Here is a 21,949-nt window from a genome sequence, read left to right as displayed (position 1 = left end):
GGTGCTTGGTGACAGCCAGCATGGCTTCACTAAGGGGAAATCCTGCCTGACCAATTTGGTGGCCTTCTATGATGGGGCTACAGAACTGATGGACAGCACAGAGTGCGAATGCAGTCCCCCACTACCACAGCGCATGGCCACAAACCACCTTGCAGTCAAATGGTTCTTGTCCTTAAGTCAACTAAGTCCTAAGGTGGTCATACTTACGATACCACCACCTCATGGGCCTCTGAGGGGAGTGGAGAGCAAAGGTGTTTTCATAAAGCCCGTATCTCTTATTCAGACCTTGTGTGCTGAATTTAATTCATAGTAAAAATGTTATATTCTAGCCGTTGGAAGCAAAGCTGACACTGCTAATTTTTCAATAAATGAAGGCTTGCAAGATAATGCAGCTTAACAGCATAAGAGCAAAAATGAGTTCTCAATTGAAAAAGTAATAAAATCTGTCTGGCAGCATAAATGTTAACATTTCAGCAAAGGCTACCTCATTTCTGTGAAAACATTTCTGCTTTGATCTCACAGCTGATGGAGGCACTGTCAGCACTAATGAGATCATGACTACATGGGTAATTAACTTGTGTTCCCTTAGCAAAACAGCAAACAATTGCACTGCTAGAAATGTGAGGGAATGACACCAAGTGTAATTGGAAAAAAAGAGGAAAAAGCAGAGCTGTCTCAAGATCCAATAGATGTTTCCCCTTGTGCTGCCCCCTGAGCTCAAGATGTATATAATGCAATGTTCTCAGACATAAAAAGCTCTTGCCAGCAAGGCTGGCTCGGTAGCGTGTTCACAAGCAAAAGGTTATGTATGCTGGACAGCTGTGGGTTTGAGCAGATAGATACATAAAGCTGGAGTGCTACAGTAATCATAATAATCAGTGGTAATGTACAGCCTACTTTTTATCAGGTGAACTGCTGCTGAGCGCAGACTGAAAGGATGTATTTATGGGAACACCACCCTAGCTGGGCCATTGGCCACATTATTCCCTATAATAGTTTTCCAGAGGTCTAGCATACACCTACACGGTGGGATGTATGTGTATATATATTTATGCAACCCTACAATTTCAGATTTCTTCTAAATTCTGAATTTTAATATTTTTTCTAGACTCTGATCTTGATTAGCAGAGTAAAGCTTTTGTTAATTTAACAGAGAAAATAAATTTGCCATCAATCCTTTGCAAAGAACAGAACAGGTATTTCTATTTAATTGTGCAGGAATGCTGTAGGTGTGCATCCAGCCATTTAAATCAGTTTGTGCAGGAAGCATGTTTAGGGTGGTGAGGCACTGGAATAGGTTGCCCAGGGAGGTTGTGAATGCTCCATCCCTGGCAGTGTTCAAGACCAGGTTGGACGAGGCCTTGGGTGATATGATTTAGCGTAAGGTGTCCCTGCCCATGGCAGGGGGGTTGGAACTAGATGATCTTAAGGTCCTTTCCAACCCTAACTATTCTATGATTCTGTGATTCTATGTATCCCATACACAACACTCTGCATAACACCACAGCTTTGGAAACCACACCTAAAGTCAATGACTGCACGCTGCAGGGTTTATTAATACCATCTCAGAAAGTGAGAGGGTGCTCTGGCCTTAGCAAGAGCTCTCTATAATTGTTCCAAGTACTTCAGGTCCAGGAAGCAATGTTCGGAGCCTTTTCTCAGTGTATGACATTCATGCTGCTGACACTCAAGTAGCACGCTGCTGAAGGACAGCTGGGGCACATCTATATTTGTTCCATTGCTCATTGCTGGCATGTCCCTATCTGAGCAGAGACGGTCTAGGGTTACAGCAGTGTCTTCCAACTGCAGTCATATGAAAGTGGCAGCGAATTGATTTCATGTGAATTAATTTTTACTAGGGGAAATAAATGTGAAGTTTGATGCCATCTGAGCTATCAGAAGAATTTATGATGTCTTAAGATAGAAGGCAAGTTTTTAGGTAGTAACATTCTTTGTTGTATATTTTTGATAACTGATGGTTACTGACTTGAACATTCTTCACTGTAATTGTATCTGTGCTGTAAACTGAGCAATCATCTGAAAATCTTATTTAGGCAGCAGGGTTCCAGATGAGCTTAATTATGCTAATTTTAATTTATGTAATTTAATTTCATTTTAGTGGGAAAATACTTGTTAATTCACTTCTCTAGTTAGTAGTAGCTTCTAAAGCAAGCCTTATTGTTATAATTATGGAGAAAAAAATTTTCACGGCGGCCAGAGAACATTTCCTGGTATGTGTCAAGACCTTTTCTCTGTTTAATATGTTAGAATTTGCATGATTTATTTATGCCTTTAGCATAAATATTATTTCTGCTTCAGTGTTTTTGTCTATATTGCTAGCTGTAGAATCCACACCCATGTCTGCAGTGCCAGAAGACAGAGGACTTCTCTGTGTGTTTTCTTACTGACCGATAGGCTGGATGGTTTTCAGCCATTGGTATGAAACCAGAGAGTGGGAAGTTTCTTAGCATTTTTCACTAGTTTGAGAAATTGCTTTCTAATAAGTAACTGACTGTGTTAACTTTGTTAGCTAAGTAATCCTAGCTAAGTAATCAGGAATATTGGTAACATACTGATGACATTATTTTGATAGCAAGTACTCAGAACTATAAAGACCATAAAAGGTAGTTTGAAAGCAAAGCTTATGTAAAAGCTTCTGCAGAAGCTCTGATAACCTTGATTTCTGGCTGACCTTTTGGATTTTTTTTCTGTGAGAAAGTGTTTTTAAAGCTTTCATATACTTCACTTCACTAGGACTAGATATAACTAGAGATACATTAATATTCAGCTGAAATCTTGCCATGAACTCTTTTGCCTGTAGTAGTAAGCTGCTGGTGAAATTGACCTGACTAGTTTTGTGGTATGATTTTGTTTGTGCTGGTGAACAGTGGAGGGCTGCAGGGACTTCACAGCTCTGACTGAGAACTGCCTCTGTACTCGTATTATTTCATGTGCTGTTGTTAATATAGGCTGGGTGGAAAGAGTGGGGTTGGGGCATTAAAATTGCCTTGCACCTTTAAGGTTCATGCATGTACATCTACTTTATCATATACCTTTGCATTTTGCATCCATGTGCTTTTCACACCTCCCACATTGCACAGAATGGACAAAGTGTGCAAGCTCCAGGTCAGAACAGACTTCTCTCAGTTCAGGGGTCAGTGACCCGCCTTGCTTCCACGTTACTGTATGCTTTATCATGGAGATCATCACTGATCTTTTTTCTGAGCTTCATTTATGTTAAAACATGTATTTTCACAGCACCTGAGAACCCCCAAAAGGCAGTATTTTTCCTTGGTTTATAGAAAGGACCAATACCTGGACTGATAGTAATGTTAAAAGAAACCTCAGGTTTCAATATGGCAACTTGAAAAATCCAGAACAGGATTTTTCAGTACATTTCCTAGTGTGTTATGTGGCATCAGTGGTCACAAGAGAGGATATCCTGCAGTATTGCCTAACTAATGGTTCAGAAGGAGCACTTCAGAGTATCTGAAGGGTGGGCAGACTTCAAACCAGGCCATCTCCAATTGTACAGAACAGCGCTAAATGCACTTGAAGCACAGTTTCACTGTTGAGCCAAGAACAAGAGTACCCCACAGTTTGGAAATCGGACATCAGGGTCACAGATGAGCCACTCAGAAAACACAGGATGCATGCTAGAGAGAGCTCTCTGCTTTGCTTTGCATGGAGGTGAGAAAAAACAAGCTACCTGTGGCTTCCCTTCAGAAGCTTCACTTAGTACATAAAGCTGCTGGATTTGGTCTTTCCCATGTCTACCTCCAGGCCCTGAGTAGTCTTCACCAAACTTATTCCATCCTTATATTTTTAAGCAAGAAAATCTCATGCTTGATATCTGAGTATGTAGCTAAGGATCTTTCTTATCTTTTACAGGATTGAGACTTGTCACCTCACAAGCCTCACTGAGGATACCAATGTCATCCAGATCTGACAGCAGAAGAGAGTATGAAACTAGTGACCAGTTGACTGGTTGTTCAGCAGTCCCAGAGTCTAGTGAGATTGAGCCTGGAGGCTTGATATTTTATCACATGGATCTGTATGGCTCAAAGGAGAGGTTTGATATCTTTCCTGAAGAGCTATCTGCTCAAGGAGAAAGATCTCTGGGGGATACGAGAAGGGAATCTGCACTGAGTAGTGAAAAATTTCAGCAGTCGCAAGAAGCTGGATATGACTTGGAAAAGGAGGTTGCAGAATTGGCTAAAATGTATGGACTTGATGAGGATAGAGAAAAAGAGCTTGAGCTTCTTGGAGGACGTCTGGAGATGGCGGAGAGCAGATGGCCATCTGCTCACACAGAAAAAGCAAGATCACAAGGCTCTGTGTATAATGCATCAAAAAGCAGCTCTTCAGTGAAAGATCAAAGTCAAAGCACAAAGCAACGGGGACTTCCTGGCAAGGCTTCTCAAGATGAAGATGAGAGCAAAGCCAGAGCAGAAGATGAGGCCGAGAGCCCCATACGGTCCGGAGAGGGGCTTAGCACCAGTGGCATTTCAGATGAGTGGAACAGTCAGGCTGTCAGTGAGGAGGAGGAATCAGGGGATGTTTTTTGTTCTACCTGCAAGATACCAATCCGAGCTTTTGACAAACTGTTTGGTGAGCACAAGGATCACGAGGTGACTAAGCTCCCCAATGCCATGGAAAGCGAAAAGGTAAGAGTAATACAAGTGTACTGCAGTGCCTCTGTAACAGTGTTCAGACATACTAAGAATCACGCTGGGTGTTTTGGTAGGAGGAGATTCATAAAAACATGTGCAAGTTGGAAGAGCAGATTGCTCAGACGGAAAACTTTGCCAGTCACTTGGAGGAAATCTTCATCACTGTAGAGGTAAGTTATATTTTCTTGAGCTAACAGTGGTACTGGGTTTAAAAATGTTTTGACAGTCGTAGTGTTAAGTTGTTAATGAGGTGAGTAGTTGAAGTAACAGAGCACAGAGTTACCTTGGGGTATGCCTAGGCTGAGGTACTTACGAAAATTCATCCTAATGAATTTTTTAACTGGGCTGGTGAAACCATACTTAGCATTTGCACAGACACTTGCATTCAGAAATAAAGGGACCCCTGCTCAGGTTAACTTAGTTTTAAATGGCCAAGGACCTGTGATCCAGCTAGTCCATCCACAGCCTACCCCTTGCATTCACTTAGTTTTATTTACAGATGCCAGGTATAGGCAAACCCTTGGAGCACCTGCACTGATCTACAACATGGCAGGGGTTGTGCTCCTGCTCAGTTGATGTCAACTTGGCACCAGGGGAAGGGTCCCAGGTGGCAGCAAGTCAAACAAGCAGTAACTCAAGGCACCTACTGTCTTTTCTCTGCCACATGTGGCACAGGACATTGGTGTCTGAGCAGTAGGCAGCTGCTGGCAATAAAGCTTTGCCTGCTCCTTAAATCTTCTTCCTAATGCTTTCTCCAGCAGCATTAGCTGCTCAGCTCCCTCAGTGAGAATCCAGGGATTTCTCATGGAAGGATGTGCTTGACTGTGTTGGTGGAAATACTTGGGAGATATGGCAAGGATATATCTGTGGTTGTGCTCCCTTGGGCTTAGGTTGAAGACAGTTGCCTTGCCTCATTTTTAAATTATCATTTCTGATGCTGTTACGCTTGGAACCAAATCCAACACCCTCTTGTGCCTCAGTGGGGGGGGTGAATGATTAGAATAAACCCCTAAAAATGCAAATTAGTCAAATTACAGCTTCTGCGCACTGGCGTTACCTTCCTGACAAGGAGGATTTTAGGCAGACCTGAGTGAGTTTTTTCCCAGGCCTGACACCAATGAACAAACCCCCAAATGTCTTTCAGGAAAACTTTGGGAGGCAGGAGGAGAACTTTGAGGTGCATTACAATGATGCAGTGCAAGTGCTTGCTCAGAAGTATGAAGAACAGTTGGAAGCACTGGGGGAAGAAAAGAGGCAGAAGCTGGAAGCATTATATGGGCAGCTGGTCAGTTGTGGGGAACATCTTGACACCTGCAAGGAGCTGACAGACATAACCCAGGAGCTTTACTTGGAAAACGACAAAGCCAATTTTATGAAGGTAAAGAACTTTAACTGGCAAGGCTAATTGCTAATTGCTCTTTGCTGTTTGCAAGTAGTCCCCAGCTGCAAAGACACAAGTGGCTTTATTGCTAAAGGGCATTTGGGGTGCCTGATACATGGTGCTGTCATTGCTCCAGGTGCTTGGTATTATGGCATTGACTTAGTGGGGCAACACAATGGGACCAAAATGCAGAAGCAGCAGCAGGAGTTTGTAATGTGGATGCTCAATGATTTGTGAGCTTCACTGGGGTTCAGAGAGAAGATATCTCACTAAAAAGCTTATCTCAGGATACTCTGGAGGCATTTAGTGTTCATTGCCTCCTGCAGGCTTAGCTCTCTTGCTCTATTCTAGGCTCACAGCAGGCAGGCTGATGCAACCACTTTAGAAGATGTTTCTTTTTCTTGCTCATTTTGTTGGAAAGTTCAGTTGAACAGGAGGCTTCGAACTAAACACATAAGGAGCTCCTGCAAAGTGATGGGTGAATCTCACTGTTGAGGAGGTTCAAGAAGTTATTTTCCTTTAGCAGGTAGAAAAATAATTGGGGAAAAAGGAAAAAAAAAAGAGTTTTCACTGCTTGATGAGTGATTGCTCTAATGTGAGCTGTCCTGTGACTCAGGTGGGTGGGAGTTTTTCTGTAGCACAGCCACAATAACTTCTGAACCAGACAGTAAAACCAGTCTTCTACCACCTCCAGTCTGCTCTAGCAGATCAGCTTGCTGTGTCACTCCATCCTGCTGAGTTCTTCATAGGAGCTGACTTTTCCCATTCCTCTGCATCTTCGGAATAACCTTTTCTCCTTAGCTCATAAACAGTTTAACATCACCCCTAGGAACCATTATTCCCCAAGTAGTGAATAGTTCTTGGTCATGAGCTCTCAGCTGCTTAGGTTTCTCCAGGGATGATACATCTGTCTTCCAGTAACAGTCACTGCTCAGATGCAGATAACTAAATTATTTTCCCCAGCTGTTGGTTTTGTTTGTGAAGGGTCTGTTGGCACTTTGGACAACTGAGGAAGGATGCAGCTCAGATGGGTAGACACTGGTCACTGCCTGATACTGCACGTTATCTTACTGTAAATTCAGCCAAGATCTGTCCATGGGAATGGACAATTAGGCACAGCTTTGTTCTCAGAGCTGGGTGAGAGCCAGTTAATTCACTCTGAGGGCAGCATTTTGGACAATTCATGTAAGACAGCTCAACAGCATGATGTAGTTTGACTCTGGACTAATGCAAGAAATGTATCTTTTCTATCTTTAACACATTCTCTTTCTTTTTTCTACAGGCAGCAATAACCATGGTTGACAGGTAGTATCACAGTCTGGGATTTTATGTCACATTTCTTCCTGCTAATGGGACATGTTATTGGAGACACTTGCATGTTCTGGACTCTGTTCAGGCACACAAATGTTACTTAAGCTACTAGAGCTATTGAAATCTTTAGTATTTCTGGTTTAAACTGCAGCAGGAAAAGTTGCTTTAAGAAGCTTAACACTCAAAAATAGTTTCAAGCTAATTTGAAAAAAAACCAAAAAACAAAACTCAGAGAGTTAGGGCATGAATAAATCACTGTTTTTAGCTTAGTCATGAGGAACTAATTTCAGTGGCTGCAACTGCTAAAGATCTTGAAAGAAATGCTCTGGATACAAATCTGACTAAAACTGAGCTCCCTAATAGATTAGTAACAGGCTTATTTATGCATTAATATAAAGGGATAGAAAGTCAAGCTGTGGGAGCTCAAAAGAGATACTGGAAGATCTTGGAGCAATTGGAAGAAGTCTTAAGCACACTAAATCAAGTGAACAAATATATATTTAAATTGACTTTCATCATTTATGGAAACACAGAGAAAAGATAGCCCTTTGTTTCAAATTTACAACACCTCGAATCGAGAGATCCTGAATTAATAATGGTGTTGTAAATTCAAAATAATGAAAGTCATGGAGCTAATGACTTGCTTCCCATAGAGGGGTGCTGGGGAAGTCTCGCTTGGTGGGAGCACAAAGGCCATGGGAGACTGAGCTTTGTACAACTATGACAACATGATTTTAAGGAAATAGTTAATTTAGAGTTTGCTGTTCTCCTCTTACCAATAGGCATCATAGAAGGGTATCTCCAACCCTACATATTAGACATATTTTTTCCCTTACAATTGCAGGCTGGAAGAATTCTTAAAAAAAGAAGTGGATTTAGAGCTTTCAACAGTGCCAGACTTTGAAGAGCGGGTCATGGATTTCTCTGAAGTTGAGCAACTAATGAACTCCATTAATATTATTCCAGGTACTCTTTCAGCTGATCATTATTTCAGACCTATTTACATTTAATTAAGAATATATATTAAACAGAATTCCATTACTTATTTGAAAAGAGAACTGCAAAAGCTGAATTAGTATCTGTTTTTCCCTGCAGATTTGTTTGTTTATATAGAGAGAGACACTGGAACCTATTTTTGGATTCACCACTCCCCCCAGTTTGTTTTCAATATAAAATTACCAAAACTGCCAAGTTTGGCCTTCCCTGCTTTTGCTGGATGATTTCCTAGAAGACTCACAAAGACTACCCCCTTCTGTTGAGGAGTGTTGAGGCATGCTTTGTTGCTGATAACTTGTCTTAACTTGTAGTTGCTTGAATAAAGTGTAGGACACCAGACTGCTTTAAATAACCTGCACAGCTTCTCTAGATAGCCAGATTTCAGTGGCTTGTTCCTCTGCTATTTAACAAACTTTTTTCCTGTTATCCACAGGAAACAGAGCAAAATCCAAACATATTTCTAATAACTAAAAAATAAAAATACAAAAGATTTTAGATCTTTTCTAGCACACCACAAGTGGTCAGAAACTACAATATGCAACTTTTATGCCCTTACATTGTGTTTTCTTAAAGTAAAATAGCATTTGCTACTTTGTTGCTTGTGCTGATGACCCCTTGTTACACAGCTTTTCCCTCATCTTTCCTCCAGAGGCTCCTCAGCCCCTGGGCTGGTGCACAGCAGTGCTGTGCATGTCAGATGTTGCTCTGCAGCATACAGCAGTATTCAGAGGCAGGGGAGGTCAAGAGAAGGATTTGGCTGAGGCTTATGTATTTTATTGTTTTGATTTGAAACAAGACTAATCCATACACCAGTGACCTGATTATTATCTACAAGTATTTACAGGGTCAACTCCTCACTTTTTTCCATGTGGGAGCAATATGACCCTATTCAATGCCTAGGCTTTGTGCAGACAGCTTTGTGAGAGGAGAGGTATTTGCCTGTGAACAGATTATGTTTATACATTCAAAACCTGGCCTGTTTTCCCCTCTGCAGCTCCTTGTGCCCCTGTGATCAATCCCCAGGCTCCCAATGCAGCAACTGGCACCTCACTAAGAGTTTGCTGGAGCCTCTTCTCAGATGACACTGTCGAGAGCTACCAACTGAGCTATAAAACAGTGAACAATGAGAGGCGCAGTGACGAACAACCAGGTAAGGACGCCTGGACCCAAAGGGACATCTCAGCTCTCCACTGGCAAAATCAGCTGTTTCCAAAGTGCCTCTGGACTTGCTGTGGCAACTGGTACACTTTCTGTTCACCCTCTCCAACACCAAACCTGTCATATCTGTCAGCATGTTTCCTCCTTCTGGCTCTAGCACTCTTCCCCTGCCAGGTTTGCCATGCTGCCAGCTGCAGCAGGACCCAGTACAGGAACAAAGACACAATGGGGCAGCAGCTGGAATAGCAAGAGGGGGAAGGGAACAGTGGGTAGAGCCAGTCTCAACAGTAGTATTTCCTTTCCTGGAGGGTGGGCAGTGTGTTAGACACATATGTGCTGCATCCACTGCAAAGCACAGTATTTTTAGAGAGCAAATCATCATATTATCAGCATGCCACTGAAACCCCCACAGTCATTCTACAGTTTATCTCAGTGCTAATAATAGGCTGTAACTCCCCATCACCCACACACAGAGAAAAAGAACCACAGACCATCCTAAAATGCCCCACTTTTTGTTGTGACAAAAATGCCTTTGCTAATAATAATCTTGCAGACTGAAAACACCCAGTCACTTCAGCAAAAGTGGAAGCCAGCTGAGTGCCAAATGGCCAGTTCAGAAAGAAAATCTCATTAATGCATATAAATATCTCAAAGTTGGGTGCCAATAAGATGGTGCCAGGCTCTTCAGTGGTGACCAGAGACAGGATGAGGAGCATAAACTAAAACACAAGAAGTGTCTTCTCAACATAAGGAAGAACTTCTTTATGTTGAGGGTGGCAGAGCACTGGAACAGGCTGCCCAGGGGGCCATGGAGCCTCCCTCTCTGGAGACATTCAAACCCCATCTGGATGTGTTCCTCTGTAACCTGTTCTGGGTGGCCCTGCCTTGGCAGGGGGGTGTGACTGGATATCTCCAGAGGTCCCTTCCTAATGATTCTGTGAAAAGCAGAACCTGTTCAAATTTATGATGAAGAATGAGAGATTAGTAGTGAAATAATTTCAGCTCTTGTCCCACTGCTGGGATGGGATGGGATGAGCTGAGCTGACCAGAGCAGACCAGACAGCATCCCTGGAGTAGGAACATGCAAGGTCTTTTTAGAAGAAGATCCGGTGGCAGGTGGGTGACCTTTCTCTCTGGGTTTTCTTGAGTTTTTCCTCTCTGAGTGATGTGGCTCCTTCAGAAGCTGCTGTGTTATCTGATTTATTCCTCCTTAGGGGAAGGCATGGTGAAGCAGCCTGACAGCTAATCGAAGGGTACGGAGCACAAGGAACTTTCTTGAACTCAGCAGACAAAACAATGCACCTCAACTCCATTATTTGAGGCAGCTTTGGGAAGGAGTGGGTAACTCTGTAAAAGCACTGTAAACGTGGTATTTTTTCTCATTTCAGAGCATACACTGAAAGTCAAAGAAACATACTGCACCATTACTAACCTGCTGCCAAATACACAGTATGAATTTTGGGTCAGTGCTTTAAATGCCTCTGGTATCAGTCCACCAAGTGAGAGAACAGTTTATGTAACAGGTAAAAATACTTTATTCATACCGTTATGCAACCTTCATAGCGAAACTCACAGTCACCTCTGAATTTTATGCCAGTAATTCTTTCTCGGCACTTTGTTTCTTCTGATGCAAGTCTATTGACTGCATGGGAATTTCCTACTTTGATTTTAGAGCCTATCAGGCCTATTGTCCCTGTTTTAGAATTGAAGAAACAGAAGCACAAAATAACTTATTTAAATACAAGCATGTAGAAGAGCTGGAAATAAGGCTCAAGTCTTCCAGTTCTGCCAGGTGAATGCCAGCTCTCCTTTTCTTGGCCTGTAGATGTTTTGTGGATTCACCTGCTATGCTGCCCTTTGTAACTGCAGTTCAGTCAAGCACATTTTGTGAAATCCTGACAGAGAGAGGTCATAGTGAGACCTTCAAGGACCCATTCCAGATGTCTTCGACATCTTGGAGAAGAGAGGCACCCTTATGACAGAGATAAAAGCAATCATAGAAAGAAAATGATTCTGTAATCAGGCTTGATCTATGTTACTTCTCTAATTAATTCACTTTGGGACCTTTATAGTCCAAATTAACTCTTTAAATAGTACTGTTATTGCCCTGCCTGCTGTTTATTGTCCATTGGAGAAACAGTTTTCTAACTGTATTAGTTAGTATTAGTTCACAACTTTGTTCTATCTTTTAAGTTGTCAAAGCATGTTTGTTGCAAACATCTTCAAGCAACAGTTTAGCATTGTTCTTTTGACTACTTTTTAGCTCCTTCACCACCTACCATAAAGAGTAAAAAGATTCGAAGTTGTGAAAACGCAGCACTGGTATGCTGGGAATCTGGAGACATTAACCCTGTTGATTCCTACACAGTTGAATTGTCCAAGCTGGCAGATGAGGAAAACGGTGATACTATTACTGAGTGAGTCACTATTCTATCTAGTCAATGACCTGGAGAGATTAAACCATTTCAAGTCATGTGGCATCAGATAGTATTAAGAAAGGATCCACGATCCTTTGATGAATCTACCTTTACAAACATTCCTCTTAGTAAAACTAATTGTGTAAATGTAAATTACTGTACGGCGAATGGGAAAAGGGCAGAAGCAAATGTAAAAACCTGTACAGTCTGTCACAGGCTATCTGATTCTCCCAATACTGACAACTGTACAAGGTAAAGTGTTGTTGATGGGTTACAAGAGAAGCTGATGGTGTACTTTTTCTTTGTTGTTCAGAAAAATAACCTCAAAGGCCCAACTTTGTTCTCTACCCTCTCATTTTCCATGGATTTATTTTCTGTAGATCAGTTGTGGGGATTCCTAACTGCGAAGTCCTAATTCACCTCCAGCCAACACAAAGCTATCACATCTGTGTTAGAGCCCTAAACCTGGGTGGTTCCAGTGAAAGAAGTGACCCTGTCCTGATACATACCACAGGTACTGTACAGCGCAGGACAACTCCAGAAGCCTGTTGTAGCATCTGTTACCTCAACACAAAGATTCCTGCTGGCTTCAATGGCCTCTGGATCAGGTCCTAATGTCTTACATCTAACTACATATCTGATAAACTTTTAGGAAAGCAAAAATCCCTCTTTTTGTAACAATAAGTGCATTGCTTTGGCTCTGTAATTTAAAATTATTTCTGTCCAGTATATTTGATATTTGAAATTCTAAACATTTTAAATGATACTGAATTCTAAACATTTCAAAAGACAGCATCAACCCAACATCCCAAAGATGTTGCCAGCTTGCTAAATACTGAGCCACCAGTGAAGAAAGTTTTAGAGCAGTTTTACTTCAGAGGTTACCTTATCACGATCCTGCTGTTGGAAAGCATGGCAGACACAGTCAGCATTTTCTAGAGTCATTTAGATATGCAGAATCTTCCTCTGTATCTATTAACATCTTCAGTATGGCTAGAGAAGCTATGAAGACTGTTCCCCTTTATTCACTAGGAAAAAGGTAGTCCAGCTTTTAGCTGGAAGCTTTGCTGTAGTAACTGACATAGCATTTTCATCTCTGCTCTCAGTACCACACTGAGCAAGATTTAACCTTCCCCCAAAGGGAAATTGGAAGCTCTTTCCCCTCCCAACCATCTAATCAAAGCTCATTTTAATGACTTATAGGTAGACACCTATTTTCACCTTCATCACTGCAACTTCACTGGGGTGTCTCAAACTTCCCACATCACTCACAGGTGGTTAACAACACACCTGGGTCTCTTCTGCCCTTACCTTCAGTAATTTGCAAATTGTACTTTTTCAGCAAGCTGGCTGGGCACCCATTGATCTGCAAAGAGCCACTTTTCAGTAAAAACCTGCCTGCCACACAGCAGTGACACCACTGAAAAAGAAATGGTCATTCTTAAATCCCTGGAGAGGAAGTCTGTCATTGTGTTACCATTGTTTGTGTGTTTTTCAACTGCTTAAATCAAACTCAATATTTGAAATTGCCAATTCTGCTTGCACAGCATGTGTTTGTTTTCAGCAGCACATGCCTGTAATTGCCCTGTCATTGTTTGTATTGTATTTGCATTGAAGTAACTTGCAGTTTGATTATAATGATTTCATTTGGGATTAGCATGGAGAGATTTATCTTCTCTGAGTCTACATTATGCAAACAACTAATGCAAATTGACCTGTCTGCTGCAAGCGCTCACCTCCAACACTGGGAATGACCTTTGATTCTTACTGGGATGGATACACAAACACCAACTACAAACACCAGCTGTGACGCACATGGCAGGCCATCAGAGTGCAGTGCGTCAGACCTGCTTTGTGAGCTCTCCAAACAGGGAGAGGCAGAAGCACTTTCATCCTGGGCTGGCTTAGGTCACTTACTCACCTCTCTGAGGGCTGATCTGGTTAGGGGTGCTGAAGCATGAGGCATGCTGCATGTGGCACCTTTGTAGAGATCCTTCTCTTCAAACTGTGCCCAGCATTTTTGTGGAAGAGTGAGGCCATGGAGAGGTCTTTAAGCCCCCTTTTCCTTTCAGTGATTACTTAATCTCTGAGGAAGATGACTTGAAACTGGACAGTCCATTGCAGGGACAAACCCTCATCTTTGAATAGCTATTTTCTGTGCGATGCCTGCAGCTTTGGGTTCCAAACCAGGTTAAGGCCTTTTTCTGCTTTTCACAAGGCTGCAACTAAACAGTGTTAAGCTGTAAAACACCCATTTATTTGAAAAACTCCAAATGGACAACTCTGTCTTCTCAATGTCAGCCACAGGTTCTCTCCAGAACACTGGTTAATCCTTCTGTGGACTCCAATGACATTTCACCACACTCTTGCTGCAAACCACAATGCCGTAAAGGAGTTGCTGGAGTTTTCCTCATGCATTCTCTCTTGCAGGCACCTACTTCTGCCTTAATGAGGACACAGCCCATCCTTTGCTGGCGATTCTAGATGATGGATTTACAATTGCATGCGATGAACTGGAAAACCCAGAGTGTGATCTGCCCGTCTATGATAACAGCTTTACAAGGTAAACTGAAGAACTTCAGTTGCAACTAATGCATGTGGCTTGTGGCTGCTTCACCTACGACACAGCCCTGCGCTGAATTTAAATCCACTGAAAAGGTTTACTGGTATTGAAGCTCTCCTTACCTTCAAGCCACGCACCAACCAGAGTGTATATAAGTGCATAATGTACAGTGTTTTATCCATCTTGGTTTTTGGATAAGTGGTTATAATTGTCTTCAGTTTTAGACTACTGCAAACACCTTTATCTGTCCTTTAAAAATATGGATTAGTCATCTTTTATAAAATCAGGTTTATTTTAAGGTATTTCAAGTTGGGCTCCTAAGGTAAGTTTGAAATGTCAGGCTTTCCCATGAGTCCTCAAAGAGTAAAACCTTGCATCCGTTTCTTCAGGCCCCCTAATTTCACTGGGGTTATTGCTCCTGGGTACCATTACTGAACTCCATCTGGCTTGCTGCTCTTTTCTGAGAATTTCTAGGGTGACTAATACATATAATTTACAACATCCCTTTGCACGATGTGTGCACCGATCTCTGTTAAATTCCAAAGCTTTCTTCCGATTTAATTCTTTAAAGAGCCCAAAACCCCTAGAAAAACGTTATACACACACAAAAAAAAAAAACCACCAAACTCCAGATACTCTTAATATAGCACTTGTGGGATTAAAAAAAAAAAAAAGCATAATTATTAGGCTCTGTTTTAATTACAGTGATCAGCACTTGCACACTTCCAAGACTTGAGGAGCTGCTCCTCTCTGCTGGCTGTTGCTCCCTCTCTCCTGCCCCTTCTCTGCAAGCTGCCAAGGTGATAGAGCTTTGCACATCATGTGCAGGGGGCTCTGCACATTTTCACATGTGGAGATTTAGGTGTTGCTTTTATATAGCTCTGTCCAATGGAAACCACCAAACATTCATCTTATGTAAAACTTGTTCACTACAGCAAATACTACACAGTGGGCAAAAAAACCTATTGGTGCTCTGGGCACCAGACCTTCTTTGAAAGAGGCTTTTGAAAGAGGCTTTTGCAGTTCCAAGCACAGTTGATCTGTTTGGATTTTTAAATAGATGCAAAGAAGTGTCTAATGGGGCTTTTGGCAGCTGTCATTGATTCTGTGAGTTTAAATCTCAGTCTCTGTCTAGCTGCTCTTTGAAACTTAAGCATCACTTGGAAGTTAATGCAAGTTCATAAAGAGGATTACAGATGCAGCCAGCCACAACTACATACAAATCTGCTTACACGTTAGGCACATTGAGCTGATGTTGAACAGGTATTTAAGTGCCAAAGCAAATGGTACGGAAAGGAGTGAAATCTGAATACTTGCCTCTTGCTGAAAGATCTAGCTGATAGTATTTGGGCCAACAGATTTTACTTTCAAAAAAAGAATTAGGCACTTTGCCGTTGAAATGAGACTTTGTTGTGAAACACGTTTCAGCAATCTTATAACCAGGACAGGCATCTGCGACCACAGAATAATACAAACCCTCAACTTAGTCCCATGGTGGAAAAGTAATGTTACTAGAAGGCATGGTAGAAAAGAGCCAGGAGGCAGATGATTCTCTTCATTAAAGTCATGATGATAAGCCTAAATAGGATTTCATCCCACTTCCACAGGGTGCTTTTATGTTTCACATAAACAGCCAGAGCTGGCACTCATCTCATTCTGAACTCTGAGGCTGAGTTTTTGATGCCACTGTGAACTTGAAGCCTCTTTTATAGATACTGTGAAAAAAGGAAGAATAAAAAGCTCCCAAGCTGAAAGGACCAACACTCACACTACAAGGAAATTATATTGCAAACCCTTTTGAAGTTTTTGTGATCTCCAGAAGGCTGATGTGTTTCCTAACCACAGCAGCTCCTATGGTCTGACTCAGGCTTGCCTTGGTGGCTTTGCAGCTCTCATTACTATGGTAATGTTTTGTTCACAGATGTTTACCCATCCACTTTGCATCATTCCTTTTCCTTTTCAAGCTGTAGCAACACAGCCTGAGTCCTGATTTCAGCAGCCTGTAATGTATTCCCAAGACAGCTACATGCACTTGCAGTGAACTGTACATTTGCTTTAAGGGATTGCTGGTGAGGTGGCACAGAGTACAGATATCTTGCTGTGTGTGCCCATCCTTACACATCAGGCCCTCCAAAAGCTGAGTGCAGCTCTTTCTCAGCATTACCTAGAGGTAGATGAGCTCAGTGTCTGCCACCACCATCCTTTGCCTTTGTAATTTACACCATTAGAGCCTACCACAGAAACATACAGGTTGTGTGTGTGACCCCCTCATTCAAAACTGAAGGTGTGTTTTGAAACCTGCTATCCCTGTGATGCAGCAATGACAGCTAATACTCTGTGTACTTTTCCTGAGAAAAGTGGGGGTGTAGTCTTACAGGATTCACGTTGCCCTCTTGGTTCCAGTTATGGTGTTTCAGAAGCATTTGGCAGGGGTTATTTTGCCCAACTTTCTTGCTTCAGAACTGCAAAGCTTCCCATGGGTGAAAACAGGGCAGGTGTCACAAAGAAACATGCAGGTTGTGTGTCAGGTCTTCAGCACGCAGAGTCCCTGCCAGAGCACACATTGCTGTCTGTCTCCCACAGGTGCATTGGGATCCTGGGCAGTCTGATTCCATTTCCAGGAAAGCATTACTGGGAGGTAGAAGCTGAGGAAGATACAGAGTACAGAATTGGTGTGGCTTTTGAAAACACTCCAAGACATGGTTATCTGGGGGCAAACAACTCGTCCTGGTGCATGAGGCATATCATCACACCATCAAGGTAAGGGCTGTGGAAGCTACAGTTACTCCTAGAGGAACACTCCCTAGCTGTACACCTGCAGGTAGCGCAGCAGGGCTCCTACTTTGCAGGGGGCAGCCAGAGATTTTATATCAAAGCCCAGACCAAGCACTTGGCCTGACATTCCACCACTGGCACTGTGAACAGCTATTGAAGGATACTGGAACCTTTAATCTTCCAAATCTTCCTGCTTAATAACATTCTCACATTGAAATAGGCAGTCCCAGAACTAACCTGAATAAAATCTGCACTACAGAAGTGAGCTGTAAAGGCCTTGTTTTAGGTCACCGAAACCCCAGTGGGAAGACAGAGAGTAACAGATCCACATAATCTATCAAACTACGTTACCTGGCTAAACCCAGTTGTATGAACTCTCCTACCTGTGGGAGCACCCAGCAGCCATACCTGCATGTAGAAATGCCAGCTCCCCTCTGCCAGCTGAACCTGCTGGCTTTTCCCCAGATACCTTTATACCAGCATGATGTCCTTTGACTCCCCCCGTGAGGTTTGGGCACTCTTCAAGGCATCCAGGAGCAAGAAACAGGTCACACCCCCAGGCATCCCTGAGTGTTGCCCACTGCCTGTCTGAATGGCTTACTGCTCAGCCAGGAGTGGCCAGGGTACTGCTGGGCCCCCTTGGACACCACCTGAGTGCCCCCAGCATGCATACCCAGTAAAGGATAAGGGTGGCACAGCACAGCCCAAATCTGCCTGTCCTCTGCTTGCTGGTACACAGGGAAGATTTAGATGCTCCAGTTGGCTGAAGCACACACTCCTCCCCAGGTGCAAGCTGCATAGGTAATCATCAGCAGTGTGGGCACTCACCTCCCACACAGCCACAAATGCTGCTTAATGAGGGAGACCAAACCCACTAAAGCTAATGACTCTCACATACACTGTAGGCAGGCTATTTGGTTTCCTTGCTACATTGAGCTAAGAAGGACATTGAAACTCTCATTCTTCTGAAGCAACAAGCATGGGCTTCAGACAGAAAAGGGAGCTGGGCCATTGCTCAGTTTGAGTCATTGCCATACCCATTTCCACAGGGAAGTCTCAGGTTTGAGTGGTGTAGGTGGAGGAGGCAGTTAGTGAAGAAGCTGGGCCTTATGAAATACCAGATAACTCATCACTGCAACTGAAAAATCTTCCCATTTCTGCACAGAAAGGCCCATGGTTCCCATAGAAATCATGTATCTTGTTTGCAGCATGCCACACTAGGGAGAATTGTTTGAGTAACTGTTAAAGGACCCCAGCATTGCTTGAACAGAGACTGCATAGGGAAGAGGGCTCCCTGCATGACAAAACTGCTTACCTATGGAGCACCTTCCTGGCCTCCCAATAACCCCCAGTCCAGGAATCGCAATTAGAGGATGTCCCCCTCTAGTAAATGAACTCGAAGACTGGAACTTCCCCACCAACACTGCCCAGGCTGAGGAGGAAGGTGTAGGAAAAGCAGCCAGAAATGTCATTTAGACAGTGGGATTTGACAAATGATGCCCCATAGCCTGGAGGATGCCAGCCACAATGTGCATCAGGCAGCCTCTGCCCAAGGGATTGTGCTTTCTTACAGCTGCAGGGAAGGTTGACAGAGAAAGAGGCTTGGTACCACAGGGGAACCCATGGGTAGCACAGCAGGGCCTGAAGGACAGGACTGAGCAGTCTCAACAGGCCCCCCCTGGGAGGGCCTACAGCTATCCTGGGGCAAGGTGAGGAGATGGCAAGGGATGTTCTGGGGCAAGCTGAATTGGCAGGAAGCGTGCTTTGAACACAAAGCACTTCCTTTGAGAGCAGCCAGGGTGCCCTCGGGTTTTTTGACTTCAATTTCTTGCCTACAGGCATAAATATGAATTCCTACACAGTGGGATGACACCAGACATCAGAATTACTCTCCCCCCTAGAAGGATTGGCATCTTGCTGGACTATGAGAACTGCAGACTGTCATTTTTCAATGCAGCTATTACCCAGCACCTGTACACATTCAACTCGCACTTCCAGCATTACGTTCACCCCTGCTTTGCTTTGGAAACACCCGGTATCTTACGGATACGTACTGGAATTGCAGTACCCCCATGGACTGCCCTCCCATAACCTCCGTTCTACAGCTACCATACCTACATTTAACCTGCAGTGAGCAATGTCCTCTTCAAGCATTAACTGCTCCATCACACTCCCTGTAAACCAGCTATCTCCCAAGAAAGAGCAAAGCTACCCTAACCCACACCAGCTGCCAGGTCTAAGCCCTTACAATTTCTGTCCTCTTGGGCAGGATCTTAGTCGAAAACCGTTATGGTCACAATTCCATCAGCATCCCAAAATACTCCAGTTGGAAATGGGTACCATCCTCAGAGGTGACACTGTCCCCATGCAGCAATGGCAGCTGGATCAGTGGTTCCTCCAGCGCCCATTTGATGCCCAGCAAACCCCCCTGCTCCAGAGCATTCATTAATTCCACTCCTGTGTTTGCTGAAGAGCTAAAAATTCAAAGAAAACCAAAAATAGCAAAAGGCATAATCACAGTACAGCTGCTAGACCGAGCTGAAAATACTCCAACCACGAAGCTGATTCACAATCAAGTAGTCTTGTTGCTACATGAAGTCTGTGACACAAGATAACCAAATACGCCTCCCCTATGTGTGAACTGTTAGTGCCTACCATGCACAGGGAGGCTTTTTGACAAGCACTGGTCTCAAGTAATAAAAGACATTTTTACAGAATGCCCATGCCTCTACTTCATTCACAAAACCGAGGCCTTTTGCAGTGCTTCACTGCCCCTGTAGAGAAACCTAAAGCATCATTTTTAGCTGGTTCTTTCTGGCTATGCTCACCTCTGCTTGGGTGTATTCTCCACACTCACAGATCTGTTCTGCTCCTCAGTGCTGAAGAATTCTCACCCCAATGCTGCGCCCTTGAAGCTTTGGGTGTCCCGTGGGCTCTGGAAGCTCTGGCCCAGCACACAGCTGAAATGTCCTTGCTTAGGCTTCACTTCCAGACAGCAGACAATCAGACAGGCTCATCCAGCTCTAAACAGCCTTATTCATCTATGTCAAAACTACCCAAATTCAATCAAGAGTCATTAACAGAGAAGCTTTTCCACAGATTTATTGCATATTCATTACAAAAATCACTGGTTCAAGTTTCCATTCTAGGGGATGGCTGGGCACAAGCAGAAGCCTCTACAAGGTCTCTACCCATAAACACAGCCTGGCAACTGCAATCTGATGTAGAGCTCTGTGCCATAAGCTAGTCTGTTCTTCCTCAAATAGCTTAAAAACATCTTCCTAAAACAGGTTTTGCAGAAACCATAAAATCAGGAGCTGAACACGCATTATGCAGTGATCAGTACTGTCTTCTCTGGTCTGTGTTTGTTCCACAAGCCTCTAAAAAAGATGGGTTTAGTGACACTGAGCTAGGCAAGTACAGGGTCATTTCTTAAGTCTACTAGAATTCAGAGATTTCCAGGGTTGTTCTGGTCAGTGTCAGACCCCCTCTAAGGCAGGCCACAGACTGCAGCTGCACTGGCTTTTGGTCACAACAGCTGGTGTCTACCAGAAACAGGCGACTCCACCAGCAACCACCACCGATGCAGGGGGCACTGCTGACAGTGGCAAGGCTGTACCAGAGAACAGCAGGTGAAGCATACAGCTCCTCTGCAGGGACTGCAGTGCTGAAAAAGCTTCATTCTTTGCTTAAAAATGTATGCCTTGATTCAGAGTTCAACTTTCACCCACTGGAACATGTTTTACCTTTATCCGCCCAAAACCAAGTACCAAGCAGGTATCTGAAAGAGTGAGATACGCAAGTATCAGAGCAGAGCTAGGAAGATGTTTGACCCTCCCACCAAGCATTTAGAGGTGAACCCGACAATTCTGATGGAAGCAGATGTTCTGCTGTGAGCAGTACCACCACCTCCACTGGGACTTCACAACCCTCTCGCTGGACTGCTGCAAGGACAGATTTTCTGAGCTGAATGTGAGGTGCTTGGACACAGTGGGACTACAGGTACCAAACAGCTGTCATTACATTACCAGCTTGATGAATCTGCTGGAGAACGCAGGCCTGAAGGCTGAGCATGGAGCAGCCGGCTCAGCAGAACATGGCCCAGTGCTCATCGCCTGCCATGGTACAGGACAGCAAAGGCAGAACAGGACTATCTGAAAAAGCAACAAATAAATAGTAATTGGCTACTAGGTTGAAAACAGTAAGGGAATGAGTTGACATGTTTCAGTTTAATATATGCTTCACCTGTCAGCAGTAACCCAAGCATTTCCTCCCTTAGGAATACCAGCCCTGTCACTTAAATATTTATACAACAAAGAAAAAGGCATGAACAGCCTTAATTTTTTAAAACCACCTGTCACTGTATTGTAAATAAATCCCTTACAGGAAAGCCACCATTTCCACTACCAGGTCTGTTGATCAGACCAGTACACTCAGGCTGGGCGTTCACATCGACCTCAACTTTCTGTGCAGTCCACCAGACAGGGTAAGTGTTGTCCATTTCTGAGTAAGGGCCAGGCATGCACAGAACTGGAAGCTGTATCTGACAGTAAAAGGGGATTTTCCTACTGAAGCTAAACCACTTCTCACCTCTGGCCTGTCTACAGGAAGTCCGGCTCACTGCTGAAGTAGATCATGTGAAAGCACAACAGCAGTTAAAAATGGGTTGTCCTTG

The 21,949-nt window shown here is 43.5% G+C and overlaps 1 protein-coding gene across 5 annotated transcripts; it reads left to right on the top strand.

Annotated features, from left to right (window-relative positions):
* The first annotated feature begins 1,774 nt into the window (after positions 1-1,774).
* FSD2 (fibronectin type III and SPRY domain containing 2) lies at positions 1,775-19,991 on the top strand. Of its 5 annotated transcripts, none has more exons than XM_062629527.1 (13): positions 1,775-1,927; positions 3,892-4,667; positions 4,748-4,843; positions 5,818-6,051; positions 7,337-7,359; positions 8,210-8,331; positions 9,356-9,511; positions 10,908-11,042; positions 11,783-11,936; positions 12,317-12,450; positions 14,367-14,499; positions 17,083-17,259; positions 19,113-19,991. In XM_062629527.1, exons 2-13 carry the CDS (start codon positions 3,933-3,935, stop codon positions 19,363-19,365), a joined length of 2,352 nt encoding a protein of 783 aa, XP_062485511.1. In that variant the 5' UTR covers positions 1,775-1,927; positions 3,892-3,932; the 3' UTR covers positions 19,366-19,991. The 5 variants fall into 5 exon arrangements, 4 of the variants coding, with proteins under 4 accessions (XP_062485511.1, XP_062485501.1, XP_062485521.1 ...); XM_062629517.1 differs by having other exon boundaries at positions 1,811-1,939; XM_062629508.1 differs by lacking the exon at positions 1,775-1,927 and adding an exon at positions 1,991-2,231.
* The last annotated feature ends 1,958 nt before the right edge of the window (positions 19,992-21,949 follow it).

Source organism: Pezoporus occidentalis, unplaced genomic scaffold (assembly GCF_034315485.1).
Source record: "Pezoporus occidentalis ecotype Australia unplaced genomic scaffold, CSIRO_AGI_Poc_V1 ctg11, whole genome shotgun sequence".
In the NCBI taxonomy this organism is placed as follows: domain Eukaryota; kingdom Metazoa; phylum Chordata; class Aves; order Psittaciformes; family Psittacidae; genus Pezoporus; species Pezoporus occidentalis.
The sequence above is the reverse complement of the archived record's forward strand: the minus strand, read 5'-3'. Positions and strand labels throughout refer to the sequence as shown.

Coding starts and splice junctions, on each gene's coding strand:
- FSD2 (XM_062629527.1), top strand. CDS start 3,933: ATGTCATCCAGATCTGACAGCAGAAGAGAGTATGAAACTAGTGACCAG. Junction 7,360..8,209: donor GCAATAACCATGGTTGACAG/GTAGTATCACAG, acceptor TTACAATTGCAG/GCTGGAAGAATTCTTAAAAA. Junction 9,512..10,907: donor GCGCAGTGACGAACAACCAG/GTAAGGACGCCT, acceptor TTCTCATTTCAG/AGCATACACTGAAAGTCAAA.